A 19,142-nucleotide genomic window follows, 5' to 3' on the forward strand; every position below is an offset into this window, starting at 1 on the left:
CACACACACACACACACACACACACACACACACACACACACACACACGAGCATCTAGCCAGCATAGCTAACTTGACCTATGCTGGTCTGAATGGAGACCATCATTCTGCACGCATAGGAACCCATAGTGTAAAAACACTTGGTCTGAAGCTTCCTCACCCTTCATCTCTACTTTTTTTGTTTATCTTCCTCTCTAACCAAATATTAGTTCTTGTTACAGCTCTATAAAAAAGCAAAAAAAAAAATTCTAATTTGTACCTCATCAAATGAAACACTTTGTGTTGAGAATCTTCCTTTTCTCATTTAAAGTGAAACCAGTTTTTAAAATGGCAGTTTTAGTTTTCTCTATCTTACCCAAGAGGAAAATTTAACTGAAATAACAGACAGTTTTGAGGGAGCGGATGTAGTTAACATTGGTCTGGCATTAAAATTTTCTGGTTGGGCAGCACAATTGTTTAATTGGGAATCTCAGTTACAGCTGAACAACCTCAGCACTTGGGTCAGCAAGCAGAGGAGCGTCACTCTGTCACCTACCAAGAATGGTGCTTGTTGGAACTGATCTTTCCAGTTAGGGAACACTCATGTTTCTAGTCATACCATTGATGTTTCTGATATTATAATGGAATAAACACTATAATCCTTAAAGAGACAAAGTTCTCTGCATAGGTATATTTGTAATTTTTTGTTTTTCGTAAACCAAATGCAAATGTAACACTACTCCAGAAACTGCTACATCAGAAGTCCCCAAGATAACCAAAAGTAAGTGCCCGTTTCCTAATCTCAGGAATAGTGCTATAATGAAGACTGAATTCTAGTAACCAGCCTATTTGCAGAGCATGTCATATAGCCTCTGGGTTAGTTAACTCCTTGGCATCCTAAGAGGTACCTCGAAGAGTCGATTGATGTTTTGCATGTATTACTAATGTGTAGAAAATTTTTTAAGTTCACTTTTTCTTTATTCTGTCTTTTTTACCCATCTTCCCTCATTGTAGCAAATTAGACGGCCGGATGAAAGCAAAGGAGTTGCTAGTAGAGTTGGATCCCTCAAAGTAAATATGTTTCTAACATTTTTTTGGCAAGATTTCGTCTATAGCCTACACTTCTTCCTTTTTGGAGGGTGGTGGGAGGAAGGGGGCTTTTTCCATTTTTCACCATCCCATTTTTTTATTTTAATATTTTTATTGGCTGTTGGGTCATTTTTTTTTGTTTGTTTCAGCTGCACATAGAGCAACCAGCTGAAGGCAAGCTGCCAAATAACTAGCTTTGAATGGCACCACAAACAAGAGAAAGGGCAACTGTCTCATTACAGGTGCCTATAATTTGGGGTTCTAGAGTAAACCGTTCCTCTGATTGATGTCACTGACTATGTGTTAAGTTCCTCTTACACAGAGAACTAATATTTATTTTCAGAATATTATCTCCCCTTTTTGCTTTTTTTTATAAAAAGTAACTAAATTTTATTTTAGTGTCATTACCATTTGTAGTTCATACCAGAAAAATAACAATTATGAGATAGTAACATTTGTTATATATAATGAATCTTAAGAATTAGAAAAGGAATTTTATATGATGCTGGTGTAATGGGCTCATGTATAGCTAATAGTATTTAAACACTTTTAATCCCATTTTTTTTTCAATTAAAAAATTTATATAACAATCAGTGGAAACTAATATATATCCAAATGTTTGCCCATTTGTGTATGTAATCTGCTAATACGCAGCTTAAAGATTTCTGATCTGATGGTCCCATTTGCTAGTTTTTAAATATCTATTTGGTCAATATATCTTGGGCACTCGATACTCTAACATTCAATCACAATGAAAAGGTAAGCCAGTTATCACCCTTTAGAAACAAAGACATAGTCATTGATCACTTTTAATGCTGCCACCATAAATGCAAGGTAGAAAATTTGCTGAATTTTAAAAATGTGCAGAGGAATTTCCCCCCAAATTAACCACTGCTTGTATCTCTCAGTCCCATTTGTCCTAACAGCATTAGTAACTGTTAATCAAAATGACAGACAGTTCACTGCATTGGGATGTCTCAAAATTCAATTAACTACCTTAAGGCCTAATATTAAGTCAATTCAAAATTTTATACACCTCCCCTTCATTTTCATTTAACAATTTATGAAGCACTAATTTCTGCACTCCTTCTTCTCCTTGCCTCTTCTGCCTTCTTAATTTTACTTTTTTTGTTGTCGTTTATTTATTTGTGTGTGTGCACACACATGAGTGCACATGGATGAAGGTGTGTCTGTATGTTTGTGTCCTTTATTCCAGACAAGCCATCTTCTCTGTTTCTGACGCTGCTGTATACTGGGTAGTGATTTGTTGTGGGGGGTTTTTTGTTTGGTTGGTTGGGTTTTTTTATGTTTTTTTCACTAAGGATAACGAGAGGGGATGGGAAGTGTTGATTATATGCCTGTTTCAAAATCAAGGAAGGTTAAAATTATTCAGTAAAAAAAATACAAGTTTATGCATCCCAATGATATGTCAGTAGCATTCCTCACTGTCTCTTGTGAGGTATCATATTTTACCTTTGTCTTTAAGGGAAGATAAGTCCACTGTTGTTTAGCCTAATGGATTATGAGTCAGATTCAAGCAAAAAGGTACAGTGTGACATAACTTTTTAGAAATTATTGATAGTGAAATAAAGATAAAATGGCATCTGTAAGTGCAGCACCATCTGCTATAAATTGGATTGTGTGTGCAAGTGTGTGTGTGTTTAATTATCTCTAAATTCAGCTTTTGGCTGTATAGAACTTCAAGTTATAATTGTGTGCTTATTATTTTTAAGTGTATGTACAGTATGATTATGTATATACACATATATATGTATAAGAAAAAAGATACATGTTAGGGTTCAATCAATTTACTTTAATATGTATTCATTCAGCCCTAAATCAAAAAATGTGTTTGGGAAAGAAAGACAAATTTCATAATTTTTAAGTATTTTTATTCCACATTTCTACCAAATAGAAAATTTTAAAGTGAATCTCTAAGGAATTATAAGGATAGTTATAGTATTTATTTATTTACTCTAACACTTTGGGGAGAAAAGATGCTATAATTAAAATAAAACGTTGGCTTCCTAGTCACAGGTTATTGAACATGTATTCTTCTGTTATACAAAGATCTTTAATGTTTTGAAATGTTTGCCAAAGGCAGTGAGAAATGTATAATGCTGTGATCTTATTTTTAAAAGGAAAAAGGAAAACTGAAAAGAGAACAAGTTGCTTTTTCAATTCATTTTCTGATGTTTACATGTAGCTCCATCGAAAGCTGGAGGAGCTCAGAGATCACCTAGAAGGCAATGTGAAAGGATACTCTCTCAGAGTAAATGTACGATTTCACTCGGTGATTTTTTTTTTCCTAAACTTCTGCTGACTGGTAATTCCAAATCTGATTGGTTTGTCCTCTCATCTCCATCTTTTTTACTTTCTGTCTCTTTTCTCCCTATCTCTCTCTTCCTTTTCTAGCTGCAGCTTCATGCTCACGTTTATGAAATAAAGATTAAATTGGCAGGGTAGAGGACACGCAAGTCACACTAACACTGAAGTTGATTTAATAACATTTTGGCTCCAATGCAAAATAAAAATTCTTTTCAAAATTTGTTTCTTATACAATTGTATAATTTTCTGAGACTTTTTATGAGACTTCATTTGGAGCTTTTCCATTGACTGTGTTCTGCCCCTTGTGGGATATGTCAGCAGGATTATAAATTATTGGCTGGATCCAAGTGCTAGATCCTTAATAATTCAATTTCAGCTATCAAGGAAAATGATCAATGTTAGAATATCATCATAGGTAATCTAGCAAGTAGACACATTTTCTTCTGAATTAATAGGCTTCTCTTAACTCGGACTCTTTGGGAATAGCTATGATAAAATTTTTTTGTTTAAAAATAAAAAAAATTAAGCAGTAAATATCTTCACTGTCATGTAACGTCTTACAAATACTTGAGATAAAGGCTATTATACCCAAGACAGCACTCTGAAGGAGAACAATACCTTATAGCTACTCAATATTATACATGTATCAGATAGATAATACTAACAGTAGTATTTTTTTGTGACCCATAGTTCAGACTCAGAATGCTTGGTCCTTCTCCTAAATCTATCTTTTCAAAAAAAAAAAAATGGAAATAAAATCTCTAAAATGGTTTATGATGTAAAATATGGCAGAAGAAAAGCTAAATTAGTGCAGTAAGTAATTTCTGGCTCAATTTAACTCTGACATCCCATTCCTAGTGCTTTTTAAGAAGTTTCTATCAATCCTAGCCTGGCCTGGATCCACTTCTCCCAAGATTATTGTCATACTTTTAATCCATTTTGCTATAATAGTTTTCTTATAAAGAATAAACAATAGTGATATTATAATTCTCTGATATCTCAGTTTGTTTTTAATTATATACTATACATAGTTAAGTATATCTCTATATTAAATTTCTGATTACTAAACCTCAAACTTGTTTTTATTAATACTAATTGTTAAATTCTGATTGCTAAATTAAGTTGATGTAGCAATTAATGCAAGTATCTCATTTTTCTACTTTCTTGTGAGTCAGTCGTTCTTTTCTATCCATATTCTTAGAAGTTGAAAGATCATCCATAATCACTCCCAGAATTTATTCCACTGTCTTAAAAAAAAAAAGAATTTTATGATTAAATCAGTCTGAACATACCTAGATATTCTTCTAGAAAGCCCTAAAAAAAATTCTGATTAATTAATTAATGTATTTAGTGTCATACTCTTTGTAACCAATCATGAGAAGTGATTTTCTTTTTCAGTCAAACCAAGACTAGATAGTTGAGACTTGCTAAGGCCTGTATAGAAGGGAGTTAGTGTTAGATTAGGGTTAAATTAAAAATTTTGGCTTCAAAAACTGAGTTATATCATGCCACTTTTCAGTTTCTTTTTTTCAACACCTATACTGCATGGTACAGTATATAATGACTAACCCCAATGTCTTCATCTTTTGTTATATTTCACTGGGTCACACTTTGTTCTGATTACCTTTTTTTTTCTAATAAGATTGAATATGAGGTATAGCATTCTAAGATTCCCATTAACTAGAAAAGTATCTGGAGGAAAACTATCAAAAGTCAAATTGTACCTTCTATAGACAGTTCAGTTTAGAGAAGATGTGTTTCAAAGAGCTGAATGTTTAGTTTCTCTCCTCCCCTTTAATCCCATTACCCCAGAATGCCTTACAATAAGCCTTGCATGTTAAAAATTGTTGCTTAGAAGCAGAATAAAGCTATTCTCAGTTGCATAGGTTATATAAACAGATTTTGTTTCTAAAATGAGATAAATTGGCATATAATGACCATTCCATTTTGTGAAAATTTATTTTAGGCGTCTATACACAAGAGCAAGTATGTAGGTGCCTTTCAATTCATTGAAACATTTATAAATAGTTCAGTAAGATGAAAGATTAGAACCATGTTTGTACTTAAATATTTTATTATTACTTGGGAAAATGAGACATCATTCAAATCTTTGGGATAAGGACTTAATTAAATCATTAACGCTTCAATTTGTATCTTCTATGTGTTATATTTTAGAGAGAAAAGATTCCTGCATCCTTACTTATTACAGATAATCAATGATATAAGGTAGAATATTCTAAGATGTAATTTTTGGAATAATTTTAAAATTGATTTATCATATGAAAATGTACTTCTTTATCATACATTGACACTTCTATAGCAAAAAGTAGGATGTGTTAGGTTCTGGAATTATAAATGTATCATCATTTTCTGTATGTAGTACAAAGTGGAAGTATTCAGAACCCTAAATCAGTTTTTAGTAACTTTTAATAATAATAAAACTATAATCACATGGCTTTACAAATTATCATCTTATAAACAAAGTTTGTCTGATTAAATGATTGCAAGTTACTACAAATCCTTAGACTAATAATGTGTTGAGAATAATGACTGAAAAATCCCACATAAAGGAAAAAATTACCTTTACATTTAATCAAATACAGGAATCTAGTAGGAAGAACATTAAAAGTAGTGCTTAAAGTTCAAAAACTGTGTAAACAGAGTTGAGAATTGGAAAACATAAGATGATACAAACTAATACTTTACAAAATTAAGTCAAAGTGAGTTTACAAAGTTGAATTAGTTAAAGAGTGATGGAACCCTGAAAAGCTTGAGTGTTAAAATATTCAGAGAAAAAGAAGATAAATGTTCATGAAATAAAAACTAGTAGAAAGAAAAGAAAGGAGAGAAGTAAAAATACCAAAACCACAAATTTTATATTTTCTCAGTGTATGCAATGTGATGGTAAATTTCTACTGAGCTGCAAACATACAGATAGGTTTTAGGTAACCAAATATGTTAGTTTTTTAAAGGCTTTGACAAACAATCAAAGGGAAAATGATTTATGAAGACAGATTATTGACACATAAGTGACCTAGGAATTCGGTTATGAAGTAAAAAGAATATAATTACAAGTACTTGCTATGCTAATATAAATAAAGACAAGGTATTATTTGAGGTGGAAAAAGTTAAGGGAGGAGTTATCACTTAAAATAAGACTATGTTTTTAGTAAGTTTAAGAAAACTATCTGCATCAAGTCAGAAAGGAATAAGTCTTTTGAAGAATGATTTTCTGAATGCTGAAATAAGACTTATAGGAAATGGGACTAATATAAATAATGGATTAGATAGTTGTGATTTTATAGATTTTTTAAGATCAATATTTTATTCCAGTCTTTGTTCTTATATTTTTGATAAATTATTTGGGAGGGTTTTTTTTGCATTTTTATATTCATCAAATTAATGCTATCACTCACAGGTCAGCAAACTGTAGCTTCTGGGCCCAAATCCTTTTCTCTCTTGTGGGCCCACAAGCTAGGAATGATTTTTTGCATTTTTCAATAATGGGGGGGGAAATCAAAAGACTGTCATTTCATGACATGTAAAAATCATATGTGTGTCCAAAACATAGAAGTGTCCAAAAATAAAGTTTTATTGAAACACAGCCATATTCATTCATGTGCATATAATATGTGGTTGCTTTTACAGTACAAAAGCAGAGGTGAACAGTTGCAGCAAAAACCGTATGGCACAGAAAGTCAGAAATGTTTACTATATGACTATTTATAGAAAAAGTTTGCCAAGACCTGCTGTAACCGGCTAGTGTGTCAAAATGACAAGGACATAGAAATGATTATAATAGAGTCTTTGTAAACTTATCTTCATTTTAGAGCTTGAGGAAAGGAGAGCTGCTCATTTTTCTGGGGATGGTTTCAGATTATTCTGCCCAGAATAATATCTGTCTAGAAGAGTTGATACCCTGATCTTCCACCTTTACTTTTTTATTCTTCTGTTTGCCACTGTTTTCTCTACCTACTCTTTTTTCACACCACATCACACACACACACACAACGTAAACCCCTCCATGAAATTAACATTAAACCTTGCAAATATAGATTATAAATTCCTCTTGTTTGAGGAGGCCTCTACAGAGATTTAGGGTGTAAAGGTATGTTCCAATCTTGCTCTCAAACTTTTTTAAAAGGCGTTTTTAGAGTGTTTTTGCTTACTCTGCTTTTTTTCTGTTTTTACTTCATTTTGTTTCATTAAAGATCTTTCCCCTGGAGACCAACTTTTGGTTTCTCCTATTTAAATGTACCTAAAATCATCCTGTCTATAGGAAATTTTGTGCAACTGGTAAAGACACCCTGACATGATCAACTATGTCATATCTTAATATATGGCACTTAACTATCTAAAAGGCATCTGCATTAAGTCAGCCAACTTTGAAGAAAGGAAGAACAGCTAGAACATTGATTAGTCCTTAAATATTCAGTAGCTTTTAAAGGAGTAAACATCAGTTTGTTTGTTAACTCTACTTTCTTAGGCAAATTTTATTGTCTTTGGTTCTTAAATGAAGAATATTTTTATTTGAGGTTCCTAATAAGTCTTCCTTGTTTGATGTGTTGGCACGTACTCAAAATATTAATATCTATTTATTTACTATTTAATTTATAATAATTATGTAACATCTTGAGCATCTTAGTAGATGATGTATGTCTTATAAATATGACCAGACTACAATAATGGCAAAGATGACAGTAAATCAACTTCAGGATTATCTCTTTGGAAAACAGACTAATTTTGCTACCTTTCACTTTTGGTATTTAATGTGTAAAGTTAACTAATACAATTCTGAGATTTCACTTCTACTGAATAACAAAAATCTGTCTGTGTTTAGAACAAAAATATTCTTATCTAATACTTATAAAATCACCTACAGTTGCCTAAGACATCATGGAAGCGGGAATGACACACTGTGACGTGTTTAATGCTTATTGCAAATTGCTCTTCCCAGAATTGACTTTAATACACAAATAAGGTACTAATAAAAGATCTTCTTGACAAATAAATTTCCCTGGTAACAGAAAATGGAGAACTGAGGGGGGCAGGGGGAGATAAGACTCCAACTGTTTATGAAAGATAAAGTTTTTCAGTTTTATGGACATAGCTATGGAGATAAAACAAACATGCAAAGTTTTCTTAGAACTAGCACCTTGCTGAAGATGTGTATGTGTAATTAGATGTGTATGTGGTTGGAAAAAAAGATTCAATTTCTTAAGATGTCTATAATGACCATATTTCAGAAAATACCTCAAAGTAATCCGTTAAGTGGCAGTGATAACATTTGATCACAAATCTTTATGATGGTAAATGTAAAATCTTCTCAACATTATTTCACACAGTTCAGTTTTTTAAACATAGAAGAAAAAGAGTTTGTATGTTCATTTATTCATTAAACACTTACTGAGCATCTACTACATTCTTCTGTTCTGGGTGCTAGAAATACAATTAAAGAACAAATCAGATAATGAGCATTTCTGATTCCTCCACTATGTCATCTTCTATACTTTCATTTCCCCACCCTGAGTTTCATTTTGGAACTTAATGAAGAATTTGTAACTCAAAACTGCATACTTAATAATTTAGCTCACGTGGCATTGTACAACCTAATGAAAGAAGAGGCCAGAGAATTGACCATAGCAGTGTGACAACCTAGAAAGTAAGAACAGGGCAGAAAATTATCAGCTCAAATCATGAAGATTAAACATGGTTTTGAGTATGAAATAGCTATTTTAAAAGATCAATGAAACATTCTGATAAAAGGTCTAGATAAGAATTTGTGTTTCAGTTTTTATGTTTTTATGGTGTTTTTATTGATATATATATATTAATATATCACATGGACATATATATGAATGTTCAGTGATACTGTGAATGGAATAATAGGAACAGCACATGAGAGTCAGAATACTGAGCTGGCTTTGGTGCCCTCTTTAAAAAACAATATGAAGATGTACAATAGAGCCCTCATTCTATAAGTAACATCACATGTAGTTTGCCAATGTTAATAAAGCAATGAAGATCAGTGTAGTACCTTAGGAGAAAAATGACCAGTGTTCTGCTTTCCAATTAACCTTAAATGAACATCTTCTCAGTAAAATCATACCAGATCTGATCAGAGGGAGTCATCTCTGTCACGGACTTTTTTCTTTTTTTTTTAAGCCAGGTATTTTTATATCACAAGATTCTCCTCAAATAGCTTGACCCTTGAGATTTCAAACTCAAGTGTTTGCTTATAAGGCTATCTTGTTACCTGACAAATGTGTTCGTGATGGAGCTATCTAATCTTCTGAGACCCTTACTATGCTATCACTTCCTCTTTAACAGTGTTTTCTTTTCCCCACTGCAAAACCAGGCTCGGCTTCCCTCGTGCTCATCTACTTATAGTGTATCTGAGGTATACTTTGCACGTGTTATCTTACATGGTCAACAACATGCTCGCCCTCACCATTTTTCTTATTTTATTTTCCTTTTGCCTTAATTTATTTTGCCTTGCACTTTGCACTTGGCTGAAAGGGATGAGGGTACCAAAAGGGAAAAGTTAGCTGTTTTAGGAGGAAATTTCAGTATTTTTATACTGTACTGTTTTCTAAGTTAACTTTTTTTTTTAGCAGTCACTGTATCATGTCGAAATGGTTAAAGTCTGAACAGCCAACTTGATTGTTACCACCACCTTAATTCCATAAAAATTTCTTTGAGCCAGGTAATTTGTTATTAAACTAATATTGGCTAAAGACAAAGATTTTGGTTTTCAGGCCTGTCTAGGTCTTTCTGGTAGCTGAAGATTTACATTAAATAAGTGACAATCTTGTCCCATTAACCATAGACACAGCATCCCAAATTGCCTATTAAATGAAAGTTAATATGATTCCCCTATTTTCATATAAAATGGAAGATTTATTCCTTTTTAAAAACTGATTAGGTTACTCAGGAAAATAGTTTCCTTGATACTTACATTTTCATAAGGTTCTTATAATCTGGAAGATTAATTTTGTAATCACTCATGAGATTCGTGCTCTTTTAACAAAATATTTTACATGACATTTGAGCTATGTTTTTTTGCCTTTTGGGGGTCTAATTTCTTATTCTTACTGTGTAAAACCATAGTGTACATGTGTTTCTGTTTTTGTGAAATATTATATTGAAATATTAATAGATTTTGATATCCTTTCCAAAGCAGAGGCACTGTTGAGTAGCTGAGAGAAAAGAGAATTTGTGCCTCAGGATGGCTAGTAAATAAAAGAACTTTAATACCCTATGAATTTTAAGATCTTAATTTTTTATCTTATGGGCAAAACACATTTCTACATGTAGTTTTTGCAGACCACGGTAGCTACCATGGGCAGGCCAGTATTGTTAGCTTTATTCTGTTTGCAGAAATACTGTCTCAGAATATCATGCAAAAAACCCAGAAAGATGGCACCATCTGAAATACCAGGTTGTGTTTGCAGAACCACAGGCAGGATAGCATCTTTTTGCTTTAAAATTTTAAAAATTTTAAAAATAAATAAATAAAAGCCTTGAAAGGAAGAGCATGACTAAACCCACAAGGGTTTAGCCTCACAAGGTTGAATTTATTGAATCAACAGAATTATAGCCATCTTCTGTAATTTTTTTCTTTTGAATGTTACAGCTATTTTAGATTTTTCTTTTAAAACTGATTTTATGGAGAATGAATTTCTTCTTGAAATATGTATCTGTAGGAAAAGGAAAGTAATGAAAGGCAGATGAATGACTTGTGATATCAGCAGACTGTTGAAAGGCAAGATTGATATCATCTCATCACCACATTTTCCATAGGTCTTTTCTTAATTCCCCAGGATTATGATTCCCAGTGTAAAAAATATATAACCCATTTCTTTCTGACACTTCATCCAGGCAATTCTCCATTTCCCATGAGAGTGTATAAGAAGTCTACCATTGGCATCATCTTCAAACACAGCCTACAGCATCCATCAGGGTATTACTTTCTCTGTGACAGCATGTTTGCAGGAGGGTTCTCAGGTTGGAATGTGGAACTGGCTTCTGGGGGGATGGGATTGGGTATGCTGTAGCATTTGCTCCCTAGCACTCTGCTCTTAAATGAACTCTGACTTTATCTGGATTTGTTACTTTCATTGTGACACATTAGCTTTATTTATTTGTCATAAAATGTGTTTCTCTTTTTGTCATTTGTGGTAGGGTTTTTTTGTTACCAGTGCCATACCTCTGTGGACTCCATAGGTGGTGATTATGTTTAATTTATGATGCTGTAAAGACCAATATCTTGAAGAACTCCTTAGGGATTACAGAATAACCTTCCATAATTTTTTCTATTTCATCTTAAATTGGTAAATGATTATTTTATAAAATTTTAGACTTTGACTCTTACTAATTAGAATTTCAAGAAATGTCCTCATGTGTCATTTTTTCATATGGAAGCCTCTTGATGGAACTGTTTTTAAGTGCATTTTTTTATTTTATAGCATCACTATGGAGGTAGCCAAACTTTCCATGGCTCAATATCTTCTTTTCCTCATTTACATCATCTTCACTGACCTTCACCATTAAAGAAATAAATTCTCCAGTACCTATTGCAGCACGTTGGCTTAATCAATTTCATGTCACTGTCTTCTGTGACATTCATAAGACCAAAAAATAAGCTTTGTTCAAAAAGGAATCTATCCATGAATTGTCCAAGAACAACATAATTGCTAACCTTACCTGCTACTGCTCAGCAAATGTTACTCCATGTAGTTGATTGCCCCTTCGTGAAAAATACAATTTTCTTACTATGTGACAACCTTTGTGGTTGACATCTCATTTATCTTATTTCAATTAGTCTTCACTATAGATATTTAAAGAAGATACTGTCATCATCCTCATTATACAGACCAGGAAAATGAGTTCAAAGAGGTTAGATATCTTGCCTAAAGTCATAAAGCTTCCAAGTGAGTGTCAGAAAATTGTTTTTCCTAAATACCATGCTTTCTGCTGCTATTGTTCAGGAGTTATTAAAAGTTGGCTGTAGGTGGCCTTCAGTAGTCTTACATTTTCATGGACTATATTTACCTGGTTCAGGTTGATCACATAGTTTGGATTCTTGTGAGAGGATATAAATGTATCTATTAGATGCAAACTTTAATTCCAGGAAATATTAGAAAGACATACCTTTTATAATTATTTTTCTTATGTATGGTCATTCAGTAAATATTTATTGAGCACTTACTATTCCTTATTTAAATGTAATTATAATCTGCTAGCTCTGTCTTGACCTTAGAATTGGCCTCACATTTGGAATGCATAGAATATCATGAATGTAATGAGATCAGTGTCACAGGTTGTGTACACTATTGTTCATCCCCTCAAGCCAAGGAAAAAAAAGAGAATTCACCTTCCACATTTCCAGCTAATCTCAGCTTTCTTTCAACAGTGTTCCAGCAATGTTCATTTTTTAAAATCTTTTGAAAACATTGCTTCAGAATTCACTTAGTTTAGAAGAAAGCCAGCATGAGTACTATCTCCTTGTAGTAACAGTGCTCTTTCTGACTTACTTGAAAAGTTGTAATATACACTGGATGTAAATTTTTTATGATTTATAACAATAAACAAAAAAATAATCATTGAACCCTTTAAAACCTTATATCTAATGTCTTAGATTTCCCAGTAGCAAGGTTGATTTAAATAATTAGAAATTTTGAAGTTAAATTGATTTTTACTGTTGAGTGGACAGAGACTGAAATTTAATTTTATTTTTATTTAATGCTTAAGAGCTTTTAGCTACCTAAGAAATGGTGACATTTTCAAATTGTAACTTGCAAAACAGTTGCCCTTTGAACCCATCACACTTTTAGAACACCAGTTCTGATCTAAACAAACCTTGACTGACTGACAATTTGGAGCTTCTGAAATGGAAACTTCAGTTGAATTGCAAATAGTAGATCTACATATTCAAGGAAGGAAGGAAAGATGGAAGGGAAGAAAGAAAACTAGATTTTAAACACTGTAACATTTCCTCTTAAAAAGAAAAAATAGAGCCATTTTTGAACTACCAGTAGCACTACAAACTATTTACCTTGGATGAAACTAATAAAATAAAATATTCTACACTGTGAAATGATCACCTAAGATTTTCTACTTCACAAAATCTCACTTAGAAAATTTTTAATATTAAATGTATTATTTATTTCAGTATAGTTTTCTCTGATGTTTTACTCTTTCCGGTCACTCTTGCATTCATTGTTTTCATGCTCTTTATTTATAATAGTTGGGAATTTGGAGATAGTGTGAAGAAATCTGTTAGGAATAGTATCTTTTAAAAACACTAAAACTGCTGCTTACCAGAATATATAAATTGTTTGAATCAAAATAAGAAAATACCTCTCTCTTACATCCAAATAAGGGACCAGCCATAAAGATAATGGGAACGCACATTTGACTGGAATATTTGATAAACCTATCTAATCAAAACATTCTTATAAAAGAACTGAAAAGAATTGATTGACATATTTTCAAAAAAAAGATGATGGGTACTTCTGTCTACTTGGGCAAAACACTTTTAAATTTCCGTAACAAAAAGATTTTTAAACTGTTGTAGTTGACTGTGAATTTCTGCTTATCCTCATACACTGCCTCATCTATTCTGATCATTTGAAATACAAAAGAGGTGATCACTGGAACAATGGCATGAGAATTTTAAAGTTTAAGATGAGGAAATATTAATGCATGGATAACAAGTTTAGGAAGCTTTTGATGTAAGTATTTTATAGGCTATGTATTTCTTTGAGAGAGAATTATTCTCCTTTTAATTCTTACTTGTAATATGTACAATGAACTTTGTAGCCAGATCTACTTTCAAATCTGGTTTTAGTAAAATAATGAATTTGGTAAGTCATATAGGAGGCATTCAAAAAATATTTAGGAAATGGTGAACGAATTCTTAAATCAGCCAACTTATCTAAACCTTATAAAGTTTCTATATCCGGGTTTCAAGGAGAATTGATAATTTATGTAAAATCTAGTAGAGTACCAGGGACATAGTAAGCACTGATTTCTTTTTCTTCTTAGATGTGTAAGCTCTAATCACCTCAGACTTGGATTTAGGACATTAGCCAAACAATTGGATTCTCTCTGTTAGTCCTTCTTTCTTCTTAGGTCAGACTAACCTTCCTAAGCACTACCTTAATTCCCATCAGTTCTCTAATCAAAGAAGCTATAGTAGCCTACCCCTGAGCTGTTGTATCAAGAGTAAATGCCTTTCTTCCTCTCTCCCAACATCCTTTATAATTTTTATATAGGATAAAATTATAAATTTTATGATTTATATAATTATAATCCACTGTTTATCTAACATTATTTTCTAGTGACCAACTTCTCCCAGTTTGCCCAGGACTCCTAGTTTAGAATTGAAAGTACCACATCCTAGGACTATTTTGTTTTAAAACTGAAAGTTCTGTATTCCAGGAACCCCCTCAGTCCCTGGCAAACAAGGACAATTTGCCATTTATTCTCTATCATGTACCTACCACTCCAGTCAAGGGATACCTTCTTGTTATATTCCTTCTTTCTTATTGGCCATTATTTGTGCTATTTTGTCTTTCTGAAATGCCCTCATCTACTGAATAGCTCCAGTCTACCTTCCTCCAGAAAACCACATCTACCAACTCCTACATACCCTAATCATCTTCTGAAGGGAATTTCAATTGTGCTTATAGACAATATTACTCTATATTGCTTTTCCTTCTGCCTGTTTGATTGTTTTTACTTCTGTTCCTTACATGTTGATGATCAACTTGATTTACTCTCAGATTCTTGTTTTTTAAAATTATTTTTAAGCTTATTTATTTATTTTGAGAGAGAGAATGTGCACAGGCAAGGAACAGAGAGAGATGGAGAAGGAGAATCACAGGCAGACTCCACACTGTCAGCGCAGAGCCCAACATGTGCTTCAATTTCACAAACTGTGAGATCATGACCAGAGTCAAGATCAAGAGTCAGATGCTTAACTGACTGAGCGACCCAGGCACCCCTCAGATTCTCATTTTATTTCTCACTATATATCTACACTGACCAGCATGATAGCCAGTTTAAATTCACTAAAATTAATTAAATTTAAAAGTTAGCTTCTTATTTGCAGTAGCCACATTTCAAGCGCTCAGTAGTCACATGTGGCTAGTGGCTACCTTTTTAGAAAGCACAGATACACATTTTTATCACCACAGAAATTCTCATAATCAACCATTGTTATTATGATCATCACCATTTATCATCATTATTACTTCTGTTTCTACTTATAGCATTAACTTTGGTCAGGGATAATTCTAGGAGCTTCACATATTTTACTGTCAAATATCACTGTCACAATATAGTAACTACCTTGGCATCAACTATCTACAGCCCACATCTCTCTCCAGAGTTATAAGCACCTTGAACATGACTCAGTCCCCAATTTTGTTCCTTCATCCACTATTTGAATATATGATACTACCCAATTACTCAAACTGGAAACTCAAGAGTTATTTTATATCTTTTATGACCATTCAGAACCTAAATCCTATAGATTCAGGGTTTTTTGTATCTCTAGAACCTATGCCCTTCTCTCCAGGAATACTTTCAGTGATTTAGTTGGATTTCTCATCTGGATTACTAGATTAATCTCCAAACCAGTTTCTCTACCCTCATCATTTATTCCATGACCATCTCTAATCATTACATTGCTCACCAGAATGAACTTGTTAAAATGTTAATGTAGTCATGTCATTCCCCTGCTTAAAATCTTTCAGTGGCTCTCCATAACCCTTAGGAATTGGCCCTTACCTCATCAACAATCCTCTTACCACCTCCTGTCATGGTTGAAATTAGCTTCAGCCATACTTATTGCCATTTCTCAGTTGCCAGGGTCCCTCATATCTGTGAATTACACTTGCCTTTTTCTCTGATTTCCTTGCCTTTTCTTCAGCTAACCAAAGTGTAATTGTCCCTTAAAATTCTGCTCCTATATCCCAGCTCCAGAAAGTTTTTTCCTGATAATCTCCCCTCAGCTCCTACCTCCATCTGAGTTAGGAGCATCTCATGCATATCCACATAGCAATATGTACTAACTTCTATTACAGCATTTATCATGAGGTGTTATAATTAATATGTTTACTTAACTGTCTTTATCTATTGCATTGTGAGCTCATGCAGACCAGAAACTGCTTTTTTGTTTGAAACCTGTAATTCAGAGGCTAGATCAATTTGGGACAAACAGTAGGTATTCAGTAAATGTGGGTTGAGTGCATGATTGAATGAATGACATTGAATTACCCCCTAATGGGTATATTTAGAATAGTATTCACTCTATTATTAGTTTATGAAACTTGGTTGAGTAAAGACATTGACTTAGCTTCTTTTAGGTTTTACTCTTTCCCCCATCTAGCACACAGTGAGTATTTAATATACACATATTGACCAGATCTTGAGTTAGAACCCAGTTTCAAATATCCCATTATATATGTGTCATATATAAAGATTTGCATGCATTTTTCTAATTTCTAAAAGCATATGGTAATCACAGTCAGTACTTCTAAAACATTTTCATTCTACTCTGCCTGACTGTTTCTGCAGTATACTCTGATAGCCATTTTTTAAACAAATAAATAACAGGGTTAGCAGCCTAATTTTTCTTGAATGTGGGCTCAAACAATATCAGTTACTCCAGTCTCTACAATTCTAAATCCTTATTGACCTTGGATGTAATGGGAGTGAAGAGAATCTCAAACTGTAGAATTGACTTTCTCACCCTGTTGTTGAAACCTAAGTTTACTGAGAGCAGGACAGCTTTATTCTCTGTGACCCCAATCAGTCTCCTTGACATCCTGTTTGAAAAACACTGAGAACTAAAGTCTATGAAAAATCATGCTCTCATAAATTTAGATAGGAATTTGTATGGGAATCAGAACTGGTACATAAAAAAAATATAGAAACCTGAGGTTTATTGTTAAGCCAGTAGTAAGTATTCCTTAGTTAGCTTTAAACAAAAGTGAAGTCAGAATCTAGTGTTATTGATTGGTAAATAAGTTGTACATAGGCCTCTGATTAAAGCTTTATCTATTACCAAGACACAAAGGGAGTATTGGCTGGCATTTTAAGTCAAAAGAAGGACCAACATATAAATTTCCAGTGGCCATTTTTGTTTTTATTGCTGTCTATCCAATAGTAAGGGGAATTGACATCAAAGTGAATTTTACTTTTCCCTAGGCTGATGCCTAGCATTCTTTTTCTTCATGTGCCTTATGTACCACAGGCCAGCATTTTGTCTGTTTCTCTTCTCTCTTAATTAACCCACTTGTCTCTTCTACATGGGAGGTAATCCAATGCATGCTGGCACAGCTTCCTATAAATTACATAGGTTTAATGAATTCTAAGTAGCTCATGGTCATACCCTGCTTTGGTTCATACTGATAGATTTACAGACAGGTTTGGTTTACCACCAATCCCCTAATTTTTAAACATTAAGATAAACATCTTCTTGACTACCAGCAATATAAATTTTCTTTGCTTGTTCACACAAATATGCATTTGCGTACAATGAAATGAGGAACCTAGATTTCAGCAAATGGAATTATCAATTTTATCTGGTCCTTTTTTCCCCTTTTCAAAAGCACTACTAGGTATTTACCCAAAGAATACAAAAATACTAATTCAGAGGGATACCTGCACCTCGATATTTATAGCAGCATTATCTACAATAGCCAAATTATGGAAACACGTCCCTACATCTTGGAAATAAGGATGCTCCTTTCTTCAGGGTATAGGGAGGGCAATGCTTATGACCTGTTTCGAGAATGAAGTGCAGGGCAAGGACAGAGAGACCCTCTTGCTTCTGCCATTTTCTCAGACTTACTCAGTTTAAAATATTTAACATTCCAAGATGCCATATTTTGAGGTAGCATGTCCTGAACCCCATCATCATATTGTCCTTGAATTCTGTTATATGTCATACTCTACTGTCATTTACCAACTTATAAGTAGAGCAAAGTAGTTTCACGTGAAAATAACTAAAAATGTTGACCAGATTTCTAGACTAGTGTTCAAAACTGAAATAGCACTGTAGTTTAACTGAATTGGGAGTCAAATAGACATATATGATTTTCTTAAAAATTACTCTTTTTTAATTTTTTTAAGTTTATTTTGAAAGAGAGAGAGCACAAGCAGAGGAAGGGCAGAGAGAAGGAGAGACAGAATCCCAAACAGGCTTCCTGTCATCGAAACAAAGCCTGATGCCATGCAGACTCAAACTCACAAGCTGTGAGATCATGACCTGAGCTGAGATCAAGAGTCGGACACTTAACCAGCTACGCCACCCAGGCACCCCTAGACATATGTGATTAAATGTAGGAATCTATGTACTATTTGTAACATTATTTCTTGGGGAAATGCATTTTAACCTCTAACAGAATCCAGCCTACTGAAAGGCATTTTTATTCTGACAAACTCTAAATGGCAACAGAATCTTTCATCCTCTTTCTTTCCTCCAACAGCTCAAATGGGATATCTTGCTTAGAATATTCACTTACTAGGGGAAGGTATAGGAAGAGGGAAACTTGCAATTTGGGTCAATGGCTTCTTGACAGCATCATCAATCAATGTCTGTTGAGGATGTTTATATCAGGGGTTTATGCCTATATGGTTAAATTTCAATAAGCTTTCTATTATGTGGTATTATTTCTTTTCTTTTTAATGTTTATTCGTATTTTGACAGAGCGTGAGTGGGGGGGGGGGGGGG

At 33.3% G+C, this 19,142-nt stretch overlaps 1 protein-coding gene across 18 annotated transcripts in view; it reads left to right on the top strand.

The window, feature by feature from the left end:
• GPHN (gephyrin) overlaps positions 1–19,142 on the top strand; it is a 645,091-nt gene that overhangs the window by 447,033 nt on the left and 178,916 nt on the right. For 7 of the 18 annotated variants that reach the window (XM_040477426.1, XM_040477422.1, XM_040477428.1 and 4 more), the window contains 2 exons: positions 992–1,048; positions 3,273–3,344. The exons of 5 other annotated variants lie outside the window; for them this stretch is intronic. In XM_040477426.1, the coding sequence (XP_040333360.1) occupies positions 992–1,048; positions 3,273–3,344 (129 nt within the window). The remainder of the gene's footprint in view (positions 1–991; positions 1,049–3,272; positions 3,345–19,142) is intronic. 6 more of the 18 variants (XM_040477423.1, XM_040477427.1, XM_040477431.1 and 3 more) reach the window with 1 other exon arrangement.

The sequence above is a fragment of the Herpailurus yagouaroundi genome, unplaced genomic scaffold, assembly GCF_014898765.1.
Source record: "Herpailurus yagouaroundi ecotype Mexico unplaced genomic scaffold, PumYag 141, whole genome shotgun sequence".
Lineage (NCBI taxonomy): Eukaryota > Metazoa > Chordata > Mammalia > Carnivora > Felidae > Herpailurus > Herpailurus yagouaroundi.